Source organism: Podarcis cretensis, assembly GCF_951804945.1.
Source record: "Podarcis cretensis genome assembly, chromosome: 10".
NCBI lineage: Eukaryota > Metazoa > Chordata > Lepidosauria > Squamata > Lacertidae > Podarcis > Podarcis cretensis.
The window spans coordinates 3035161-3047315 of record NC_137179.1 but is presented as its reverse complement, the minus strand read 5'-3'; the positions used below and the strand labels follow the sequence as shown (position 1 = coordinate 3047315).

Here is a 12155-nt window from a genome sequence, read left to right as displayed (position 1 = left end):
CAGCTGCAAAGGAAGGGCTCTCGCAGGCCCCCTGGTGGCGGCTGCTAAGAGTTTCAGTGGAAACAGCTAAAAGTATTTTTAAGGACAGACTTGGGAAAATTCTAGCCTTGGGGTGGGTGGTTCAGGGGTGCCTTTTTTGTGCTGCATACCACCTCCTGGATCTTGCTGGAAAAGCAAGGCTGTATCCTAAATTCTTTGCTGCGCCTCCCTCTCTGAAGAAAGAAGGATGGACATTTTAAGCCTGTTGAGCTGGTCTCTTCTGAAAGGGAACGTTTGTGATTACTTCAATAAATGGCAACTCTTTTTAAATAAATATATATAAAACTCAAAATACGAGCTCTTTATTTGTGGGGAGGGAATTTTTTGGGGAGCAGGGAAACGGGGTGCTTGAAAAAGCTCCCCCCGTCACCCCCTACTTCATAGCTGTCATCTTTTCCCTTTTCTTGCGAGGAATCCTATTCAGAATAAGGGCGTTTCCCTTTAAAAAAGGGAAAGGTTGACAGCTATGGCCCACTTGCTGGAAAGGGCTTTTGATTTTTTGAAGGAAGGGTGACTGATTTCAAAAGATGCCTTAAGAAGAAATCAGCTGAGGTGCTCCTCCCCCCCCAGGTATGGAAAACTCCCGTGAATGTTTATGATTGAAGAAGCATTCTGTGCTACCCAGAAGCTTACTTCCAGAACGGCAAAAAGGAACAGAAATTCACATACACAACACCCCAGCTGTGTTGCTGATGCCTCTGCTGGGCAGCAACTGCCCCCTCCCAGGAACAGCCCCCCCCCAGCTGGCCAGTGTGACATCACAGCTTCAGTCAAGTAGCCCCGCCCCTCTGCGGGGGGTCATCGCTGATGCTGCGGCAGCAGAGGAGCCCGGCTGCTGCTGGCTGGCTGGGCCAGGGAGGGCCAAGAGTGGCAACGGAGGCCCCCCCAAGGCATGCTCACCCCCTTGAGTGCCCATGTCTAGAGGGGCCTTGGCTCGCAAGCACAGTGCTGGGGAAGAGCTGGGCCTGGAAGGGGGCTTGCTGTGCCAGCTGGTCCGCTCCCCAGATTACAACCTGTTTCCCAACTCGGCAGTCTTTGAGAGCAACTTCATCCAGGTAGCTCCCCTCCCCCCCCCCCCCGGGAGGTTTTTCAGGAGAGGTCAGATGGCCACCTGCCTGGCATACTTCATCTGAGATTCCGGCATTGCAGGGGGTAGGACTAGATGGCCCCTGGGGTGTCCCCTTCCAACTTGTGATGTTAGCCTGGTTTGGGCCGGGGGTGCTTGCTTTTATTCGACAGGTGACCAAGAAGGGGAAATGGGTAGACATCACGAATTCGCCCACCATCGTGACCATGGGAGTGACTTCCTCGGACCCCTGCCTGCCGCTCCCCAACGTCTTGCTGATGGGGCGCCACAGGGTCCCGATCCGGAGGAGCCACAGCAAGGCTTTAAGGCGTCCCCCTCTAGAGCTGACCAGGTAAAGTGCAGAAAAGGGATCTGTTGGTATACAGTGGTACCTTGGGTTACAGACGCTTCAGGTTACAGACCCTTCAGGTTACAGACTCCGCTAACCCAGAAATAGTACCTCAGGTTAAGAACTTTGCTTCAGGATGAAAACAGAAATTGTGCTTGGGTGGTGCGGCAGCAGCAGCAGCCGGAGGCTCCATCAGCTAAAGTGGTGCTTCAGGTTAAGAACAGTTTCAGGTTAAGAACGGACCTCCGGAATGGATTAAGTACTTAACCCGAGATACCACTGTAGTCCAGCACAGGGGTAGGCAACCTAAGGCCCAGGGCCAGATGCGGCCTAATCACCTCAATCCGACCCGCTGACTGTCCGGGAATCAGCGTGTTTTTACATGACTAGAATGTACCCTTTTATTTAAAATGCATCTCTGGGTTACTTGTGGGGCATAGGAATTCGTTCATTATCTCCCCCTTCAAAATCTAGTCTGGCCCACTGCATGGTCTGAGGGATGGCAGAAAAAGGTTGGATTTGCATTCTATAACACTCAGTAGTGAGGTAGCTTAGCTAGAGGCAGAGTCTGGCCCGAGGTGAGCTTCACAACTGGGGGGGGGGGGGATTTGAAACCTGGTCTCTTCCGTGTTCTCAGGGCCGGATTTAGGTTTGATGAGGCCCTTAGCTACTGAAGGTAATGGGGCCCTTGATATGTCCAGCTGTCCTTTGTCAACAACAAATGGTCACTGTTTTTGTGTTGAATATATGCTATATGGCAATTGATGGACCTAATAGCTATCTAATGGGATGCAGGTGGCACTGTGAGTTAAACCACAGAGCCTAGGACCTGCCGATCAGAAGGTCAATGGTTCAAATCCCCACGACGGGGTGAGCTCCCGTTGCTCGATCCCTGCTCCTGCCAACCTAGCAGTTTGAAAGCACCTCAAAGTGCAAGTAGATAAATAGGTACCTCTCTGGCGGGAAGGTAAACGGTGTTTCCATGCGCTGCTCTGGTTCACCAGAAGCGGCTTAGTTATGCTGGTCACATGAACCGGAAGCTGTACGCCGGCTCCCTCGGCCAGTAAAGCGAGATAAGCACCGCAACCCCAGAGTCAGCCACAACTGGACCTAATGGTCAGGGGTCCCTTTACTTTTACCTTTTATATCACTCAATAGTGAGGTAGCTTAGGCAGAGAGGCAGAGCAGGAGAAAACCAAGGAATATTTTAGGGAGCAGGCTAGCAGACGGGGGCCATGACTTATATCACAGGAGCCTACACAACACAAGACACTGTTGCTGTATGAAGGTTTTATTTTATTAGTTTTTTATCTTCTATTTTGGAAATGTACACCCAGGTTTTTTTCTGTTTAATTTTTTTTTGGGGGGGGGGGCAAGAGAGTTGGGTCCTAAGCTAGAGCTTGTTCAGCTTATATGTAAATGTGGGACTTCATGTCCTAATTCAACACTCTAACCACTGCACCACACTGTTTCTGAGCCTCCCCTGCCCAGCAGCGCCCATATCCTGACCGCCTCTGCCGCTTTGCCCCAGGCTGCTCCCCCTGCGCTACGTCCGCCTGTCCGTCCACGATGAAGCCCAGCGCATCCTGCGCGTTCAGACTGTGACGGGGAAGGTCTACTACCTGCAGCTGCACCAGGAGCACCCCCACGCCGTTTTTGCCCTGTGGAGCCGCCTTGCCGAGATCCTGCAGAAGGGCCTCTCCATCACCACCAAGGACCCCAACATTCGCATCCGCCACAGCTTGGTCCCCAGCGGCAGCAGCCCCTCCAGCAGCTCCTCTGGTGAGGTAAGGGGGCTGCTCTTCTCGCAAACTCCGGCACAGGGAAGGACGCGGTCCGAGGTCTTGGGGGAGGCGGTTCTTGTGGGATGTGATCCATGAGAGGCAGCCAAGTACAGTGGTACCTCGGGTTACATACGCTTCAGGTTGCATACACTTCAGGTTACAGACTCTGCTGACCCAGAAATACTACCTCGGGTTAAGAACTTTGCTTCAAGATGAGGACAGAAATTGTGCTCCGGCAGAGTGGCAGCAGCAGGAGGCCCCATTAGCTACAGTGGTGCTTCAGGTTAAGAACAGTTTCAGGTTAAGAACGGACCTCTGGAACGAATTAAGTTCTTAACCCGAGGTACCACTGTACAACATTCCTTGTAATGCTAGAGAAGACATGCGAGGGGATGTTTGGTCCAGCCAGTCAAAACTTCTTGTTCCTCCTGGCTGGAACATCCTTTCTTTTGCATGTGATAGGAGGTGGGCGTGGCCTTACCTGTCCAGGTAACAAAAGGACGAGTCACACAGCACACCTCCCTCTTTTTGATTTCCTTCTTCGTTTGAACAGCTTTTAGCTAGGACTGCTCTGCTAGCTCTCAGCTAGCAGAAGCGCTGGGATTATTCTCCCATATGGGGTAGATCCACACGTACATATTTGTAACTAAGTCTGCCTTCAGGGATCCAACTGTGAACTGATGTGAGTAAACTTCTTTTATTGACTTTGAATAAGATTATGGTCTCTTTATTCTTTTAAGAGGGATTCAAGGGAACTTAGCAGGAACGTACAATTCAATCTGAGACAGACTGAACTGTTTAATAGCGAGAGGCTCACACGAGCCTGCAACCAGCTATCTGCTGTGCATAGAAAAGGGGAATGTAACTCTGCTAAGGAAAGGAACTTGCTAGCGCAAGTTAGGAAGGATATTAATAAACAATATATCCTCCCCTGCCGCCCTGAACATTCCCACAGTTCTTGCTCTGGCCCCATGTTGGGGGTGTCTGGACATCTTGTGGGTGGATGTGGGGTCACCATCTTCAGCAGCTGAGCAAAGTTGCTGCGGCTGGTGGTTAGGAATGTTCCCAACACTCTGCTGGAGCAAGTCAAAGGGAGAGGTCACTCAGGGAAAAATGGCTGCGCAGGGCTGCAGAAGGTTTTTCTGCCTTATTGGCCTGTCCAAGCTCTCCATGTGAATTTTCTGTCTTTGGGCGATGCATTATTTGTGTCTTTCCTTTGCGTTTCCACTCCCTTTCTTTTCTCTGAGGAGCTTGATTGTAAGCGGTGGGTGGGGGAGAAACACCTCAAAGCAGGTTACAAAAAGACAAACCCGGAAGAATTTACGACAATATTTTAAAACATACAAAAAGTTAAAATACAGGCAAACTCCCATTTATGTGGGACTGAATTGTTCGTTCCTGGTAAGTTCCCTTGAATCCCTCTTAAAATGCATTCAGATGCATTTAAGTGAAAGAATGTATATTTGAAACACCATTGAAAAAACCTGCAAACCGGCCCATTTCGCCCCTTTTGGGGACATTTTTGGGTCACTTTAGGGTTTAGCATGGTGTGTGTGTGTGGTCATGCACATCAGACACACCTAAAATGGTCACTGCCTTTACTGAAACAAGTTAGAATTCACGCTGACCTTCTTGGCATCTGGGCAGGTTGGTCTAAACAGAAGCTGCTCTTAGTGGGCGCCAGAAAGAGCACATTGAAGGTGCCTGCTTGCTATCAAGAGGCAGGGAGTTCCAAAGTTGCCACACTAAAAAAAATCAGGTTCTTGCAAATGCAGAACAGATATTACATGGTTATCCTGCTTTTCATTTAATCCGCACAAGAACCCTATGAGGGTTTGGCTGAGAGGCAGGGACTGTGCCAGTGAGCCACCTCCTCCAAGTGGGGATAATAATAATAATAATAATAATAATAATAATAATAATAATATAGACCCCAGCTTCCAACACATATAAAAACATAATAAAGCACAAAACATTAACAATCTGATCCAGTGTGAAAAGTCACAATATATTGTAAAGTGATTTTATTTATTTTAAACCACTTATATTAAACAAAGCAATATTCAATAATCCATTTGAATCTAATACTGTAAAATTAAATGCCCTCAAATAATAATTTGAAGGATGGCTAATTGGTGCTTGTTTGCAACTTTGGCAGGGTTTTGCATTATGATTGCTGCAAACAGCTTTGATGTGCATTTTTATGACAGAGCGGCACACAGATACTTGTTATAAATAAATGAACCTGGTGGGGGGGCAGCCAGGGGGAAATGGGAGTTGCCTTGGATTCACAGCAGCCTCTCTGGTTCTCTCTCTCTCCCACCCTCCCATTATGGCCACAGTTCGTGGACAGGGCAACCCGGGGAAGGAGCGAAATGAAGAAAGCAGGCAAGAAGGTGAAGGGTGCCCTCGCTCACATCTCGAAAAGCCCACCGAAGGACAAAGGCAAGAGGAAGTAAGTGGCCTGGACTTATTTCATGGGGCTCATTACCAACAGACGCAAAATTGTAGAGCTGGGAGGGTCATTTAGCTCAACCCCATAAAATTCAGGACTCGCAGCAGAAATCATCCCAGGCAGGCGGCTGCCCAACCTGAGTTAATCTAAGAACATCAGAACAGCCGTCTGGGTCAGGCCAATCTGGTCCAGCCTCTTGTTCTCACAGTGGCCAGTCAGATGCCCAGCGTGGGAAAGCAGCAAGCAGGATTTGAACACAAGGGCAACTCTCCCCTCTGGGGTCCTGAAGAATTAGATGCAGAGCATAGCCATTGTGACTCTGAATTTCTCTCATCCTCTTTAAAAACCCTCCCAAGTTGATGGCCACCATTTATTTCCTCCTGGGGAGGAATCATAGAATCATAGAGTTGGAAGAGACCACAAGGGCCACCGAGTCCAACCCCCTGCCAAGCAGGAAACACCATCAGAGCACTCCTGACATATGGTTGTCAAGCCTCTGCTTAAAGACCTCCAAAGAAGGAGACTCCACCACACTCCTTGGCAGCAAATTCCACTGTCAAACAGCTCTTACTGTCAGGAAGTTCTTCCTAATGTTTAGTTTAAAGGAGTTTTGAAAAACCGCCAACCCGCCAATGAATCATAGAACTGTAGGTTTGGAAGGGACCCCCAGGGTCATCCAGGTCAACCCCCTGTAATGCAGGAACCAAAGCAAAAGGATCCCTGACAGGGCCGCCCAACCTCTGCATAAAGACCTTCAAAGGAGGAGGAGAGGCCACAACTTCTTGTGTCTTCCTGATGTTTAGTCAGAATCTCCTTTCTTGCCAGTTATGCTGTGAACTGCTCTGAGATCTGCGGATGAAGGGGGGGGCATGCAAAGTTAATAAATAATAATGATAATTTGGATCCGTTGGTTCATGTCCTGATGGGCACTTCCCAGTGCTCTATGGCACAACAGCTGGAGTGTTTTCTTGCAGGCTCGAGAGTACATTTTTGACACAACAAAGGGTGCCCTGGGAATGGCTGGCAGATGATGAGACTGGGCAGGACTCCCTCTGCCTGGGGCTAGCCTGAGGGGGGCAGCTGCCCAGGTCAGTGGGGAGAAAACGGCAGCTCTGGGCTGGAGGGGCAGAAAACAGACAAGCAGCGACCACCCCAGAGCGGCAAAGTCCACTCTGTGCTGTGCGATGGCTGGGAAAGTGGAATGAGCTTTAAAGGCAAAGAAGTTGCTTTAGTGGTGGACGCCTTGGTTGTGATTTCTGCATTGCAGGTGATTGGACTAGGTGACCCCTGGGGTACCTTCCAACTCCATAATTAAAGTTAAATGATGGAACACTCTGCCGCAGGAGGCAGTGGTGGCCACCAACTGAGAGGGCTTTAAAAAAGGAATCATGGCATGGAGGGAGGCAGCGACGCTTCTGAATCCAGTTGCTGGAAACCACTGGAGGGGAAAGAGTTCCTCTTGTGCTCGATTCTTGCTTAATGGTCTACCATGATGGGCACCCAGTTGGCAACTGGGAGAACAGGATGGGCCATTGGCAGCCTCTTTTTATGCCTTCTGTGGGAGTGAGTTCCGTAGATTAACTATCCCTGTTTGTTGTTTAATCGTTTAGTCGTGTCTGACTCTTCGTGACCCCCTGGACCAGAGCATGCCAGGCACTCCTCCTGTCTTCCACTGCCTCCCACAGTTTGGTCAAACTCATGCTTCGAGAACACTGTCCCACCATCTCGTCCTCTGTCGTCCCCTTCTCCTTGTGCCCTCCATCTTTCCCAGCATCAGGGTCTTCTCCAGGGAGTCTTCTCTTCTCATGAGGTGGCCAAAGTACTGGAGCCTCAGCTTCACGATCTGTCCTTCCAGTGAGCACTCGGGGCTGATTTCCTTCAGAATGGAGAGGTTGGATCTTCTTGCAGTCCATGGGACTCTCAAGAGTCTCCTCCAGCACCAGAATTCAAAAGCTTCAATTCTTTGGCGATCAGCCTTCTTTATGGTCCAGCTCTCACTCCCATACATCACTACTGGGAAAACCAGAGCTTTAACATCCCTGTTTAGGGAAGCTTTTTAATGTTTGAAGTTTTATTCTGTTTAATATTCTGTTGGGAGCTGCCCAGAGTGGCTGGGGAAACCCAGCCATATGGGCGGGGTATAAATAATAATAGTAGTAGTAATAATATTTTTAAATTATTATTATTAGCATTACTAAAACAGAACACAGAGCTTTGAGGCATATTCCATACGGTTTAAGCCACATCCTTGTGTTGCATTTTGTCTCCTTCCCTGACAGGGTGTCCTTTCAAGGAGATTACAATGATGAACTCTCGGCTCTCTCCAATGACATTAAAGGTAAGCAATTCCCCCCCTCAAAAAAGTGCTTATTTCCGCCAATAGCCAGAACCCACCTGCCATTAGATGCCACTGAGCCCCTGCAAATCCCAGGTGTGCCGAGTCAGAGGGAGGAAGCAGTGGGACAGACACTCAAGTCTGTGTCTCCAAAGTGGAGCAGGTGTGTGCCATGTCAAAGGCCCTCAGGATCTGCTGGGCATGAGGGTCAAAGTAAATGGCTCTGGGTGCAAAGGAGGGTTTCCCCAGCCGGGTGCCCTCCAGCTGTGTTGCCCTATAACTACCAGCCAGCACAGCGAATGGTAAAGGATGCCGGCAGCTGGAGTCACCATGCAACATCTGGAGGGAGCAGCTGTTATTATTGCTATGAATTTATTTATTGCCAGCACAAGTTAAGGCATTAAAGGACAATGTTAAAAACAGATTAAAACAACCTCCAGCCGTAAAACGAAGGCAGTTTCCTAAGGGACATGTACCTCGAGTGGCGAAAGCCAGAGCAAAGAGGTGCATCTTCGCTATGGGATGGAAGCAGAGTAATGAAGGTGTCAGGCACACCTCTGTGGGGACGGAGGCCCACAGCTTAGGGGCTGCAACAGAGAAAGCCCTCTCCCCCCGGGACGCCAACCCCAAGTCTCTGAGGGTGGAGGAACCAACAAGAGCCCCCACCTCTGCCAATGCCAGCACCCGAAAGGGTCTGTAGCGAAGGAGGTGGCCTTTCAGATACAGTGGTACCTTGGTTCTCGAACTTAATCTGTTCTGGGAGTCCGTTCGACTCCCGACGCCATTCAAAAATCAAGGCGTGGCTTTCGATTGGCTGCAAGAGTTTCCTGCACTGAATCGGAAGCCGTGTTGGGTGTTTGGCTTCCAAAAATCGTTTGCAAACTGGAACACTCACTTCCGGATTTTGCAGTATTCAGGAGCTGACTTGTTTGGATGCCAAGCTGTTTGTTTACCAAGGTACCACTGTATTTGCAGCCCAAGTCATTAGGGCCTTTAAACACCAACGCAAAGCCCTTGAATTGGGCCTGGAAATGAACCCCCTACCAGTGCAGCTGTTTTAAAATGGGGCTTATATGAGAACCCCAGACAGGAATCTGGCTGCTGTGTTTTGGGATGGCTGAAGTTTCCGAGGCGTCTTCAAGGGCAGCCCCACATAAATGGTATTGCAGTAGCCCAGCCTGGAAGTTACCGGTGCATGGAGTTCAGAGGCCAAGTTGTCTCTTTTCAAAGGGGGCCACTGGCAGCTACAGGGATGCGGGTGGCACCGTGGTCTAAACCCCTGAGCCTCTTGGGCTTGCCGATCGGAATGTCGGCAGTTTGAATACCTGCGACAGGGTGAACTCCCGTTGCTCTGCCCCAGCTCCTGCCAACCTAGCAGTTTGAAAGCACACCAGTGCAAGTAGATAAATAGGTACCACTGCAGTGAGAAGGTAAATTGTGTTTCTGTGCGCTCTGGCTTCCATCACAGTGTTCTGTTGCGCCAGAAGCGGTTTAGTACTGCTGGCCACATGACCCGGAAAGCTGTCTGTGGACAAACGCCGGCTCCCTTGGCCTGAAAGCGAGATGAGCGCCGCAACCCCATAGACGCCTTTGACTGGACTTAACCATCCAGGGGTCCTTTACCTTTACCTTTTTGCTGGTGGCTCACAAACCCCGAAGCCACCCCAGCTGAGCCAAGAGACTCCTTCAATTTTAATGGAGCAGCTGTAGCCGCAGATAGGATGGAGACTCCAGAACAGGCATCTGCAACCTTCAGCCCTCCAAATATTTTGGACTACAATTCCCATCATCCCTGACCACTGGTCCTGTTAGCTAGGGATCATGGGAGTTGTAGACCAAAACATCTGGAGAGCCATAGATTGGGGAATGCCTGCTCCAGAAGAGTAACTGCTGAGAGAGAAAACGGGTGCCAGAATCTTCTGGAGAGGAAGAAGGAATTCCTTTTCCTAACCAGGCACCAGAAACTCCCACTCTCAGCATTGCAAGGAGATGGAGCTGGAGCCCCCAGGCAGGGCAGGTTTAACCATTTGGCACTGATTAATGCGGGGTGCCGGTGGCGCTGTGGTGTAAACCACAGAGCCTAGGACTTGCCGATCAGAAGGTCAGCGGTTTGAATCCCCGTGACAGGGTGAGCTCCCGTTGCTCGGTCCCTGCTCCTGCCAACCTAGCAGTTCGAAAGCACGTCCAAGTGCAAGTAGATAAATAGGTACCACTCTGGCGGGAAGGTAAACAGCATTTCCGTGCGCTGCTCTGGTTCGCCAGAAGCGGCTTAGTCATGCTGGCCACATAACCCGGAAAAATTGTCTGCAGACAAACGTTGGCTCTCTCAGCCAGTAATGTGAGATGTGCGCCGCAATCCCAGAGTCGTTCATGACTGGGCTTAACTGTCAGAGGTCCTTTACCTTTACTTTAATCCAGATTAGTGCTTCTAGATATGGGATTGTTAACAGAAGGAAGCACTTTGCTGCTTATTTGTTTATTGCATCCATATCCTGCCTTTTACTCAAAGGACCACAAGAGGCCATATGTGGCTTTCTATCCCTCCTCATTTAATCCTCCCATCAACTCTGTAAAGTAACTTAGTCTGAGAGATGGCAGGTACCGCCCCCCCCAGGGACCCCCCCCCCAGTGAGTTTAGGGTGAAGTGAGAATTTGAACCCTGTTCTCTCAAGACCTAGTCCTCATTTCATTCCCACAACAGCCCTGGAAGGTGGTTTAGGTGCACAGGCAGTGATTGGCCCCAGCACACCCAGTGAAAGCTTCAGGGCTGAGGGGGCATTTGAACCCGAGGCTCTCGAGTCTCTCCCAGGTCCTAGTGGCACTCAATTAAAATATTCAACAGTGATGAATCTAGCATACATAAAATCAGCAGCTGATTTATTTTTTTTAAGGTCAATGCGCTTTTTTTTTTTTACTTTTATTATTGAAAATTTTTTTGGGGGGTGTTATTGAAAATTTTGGGGTGTAATGTTTTTAGTAGTTTTCTAATTTTTTTTTTTCATTTTTAAGCCATAACTCTAAAATAACTCAAAAATTTTACTTGGTACTGAAAAGCGGTGTCCATAGGCAGGGAGTTCCAAAGTGTAGCTGTTTGCAAAGACAGGATGGGGATTATGAAGCACCCATTGCAGTGCCAGTTCCACAGTTTGGAGCAGTGAGGAGGGCATATATATATATATGGGCCCCAGTGTTTGGGGTGGTCTCATGCCTGCCCCCTTAATTCCACCTTGCAGGGGCGCCTTTGCAGTGCGATCTGAGCCCTCCCGCTTCCTTCACCCGCTTTCCTGTCCTCTGCCCCTCAGTGCTGTTCTACGACATGCCCGCCCCCCTGGTTTGTGCCCGGTGCAAAGGGCGCCTCTCCAAGATGTCCCGCCGGCACAGCCGAGAGCTCAGGCCTTCCGAGACGGATTTGGACCTCCTGCCTTGGATAGACAGCAGAAGCTACGGACTCTGGCAACAAGAAACGCCTTCGTGGCTGCAGCCCCTCAACCGGCTAAGCAGCCTGGCTGCCGCAGGCCTGAAGTAGAGAGATGGGCAGAGGCGCTTCGGCTCGGTCTGGGCACCAGAGATGAAGGCTGGGCAGCGATGCCACTGGGGAAACCGAGGCACCGGCTGGCAGAGACTAGAGAAAGAAATCCAAAGCGTAATAAAACTATATGGCTGGGTGTGAGCGGCATGGTGGGCAGCACTTTTTTTCGAGGGGGGAGGGTGTGTGGCTTGGCTTTTCCGGCTTATGTTCCTGCCCCCTTTCTTGTCCTCAGATCTCATGCCAGGGAGGACGAAGGGAAAGTGGCCAGAAATGGCCCTCCGCTGCAATTTCTAGCATTCACAGGGCTGGGAGAATGTACAATGGTACCATGGTTCTCAAACGCCTTGGCGCTCAAACAACTTGGAACCCAAACAGTGGCGTAGCGTGGGGGGTGCAGGGGGGGCCAGCCGCACTGGGCGCAACATTTGGGGGGGCGCGCGCTCGCAGCTCTCTGCCCCTACCTGGCTCACTCACTTACTCTCACTGCAGTGCTGGCTGTGTGAATCTGATCCGAGCTGCCGGGTGTGCGTTGCGTTGCGGAGCAGAGAGCGAGCGAGGGAGGGACTATCTGGGGGAGGGACAATGCAGTGGCCGCCCA

The 12155-nt window shown here is 50.3% G+C and overlaps 1 protein-coding gene across 3 annotated transcripts; it reads left to right on the top strand.

Moving 5' to 3' along the window:
- Positions 1-831: 831 nt before the first annotated feature.
- Positions 832-11698, top strand: LOC307225150 (Golgi-associated RAB2 interactor protein 1A-like). Of its 3 annotated transcripts, none has more exons than XM_079992976.1 (6): positions 842-1094; positions 1279-1457; positions 2986-3241; positions 5581-5693; positions 7973-8031; positions 11262-11698. In XM_079992976.1, exons 1-6 carry the CDS (start codon positions 954-956, stop codon positions 11552-11554), a joined length of 1041 nt encoding a protein of 346 aa, XP_079849102.1. In that variant the 5' UTR covers positions 842-953; the 3' UTR covers positions 11555-11698. The 3 variants fall into 3 exon arrangements, with proteins under 3 accessions (XP_079849104.1, XP_079849102.1, XP_079849103.1); XM_079992977.1 differs by having other exon boundaries at positions 845-1094; positions 11331-11698; XM_079992978.1 differs by lacking the exon at positions 1279-1457 and having other exon boundaries at positions 832-1094.
- Positions 11699-12155: the final 457 nt, after the last annotated feature.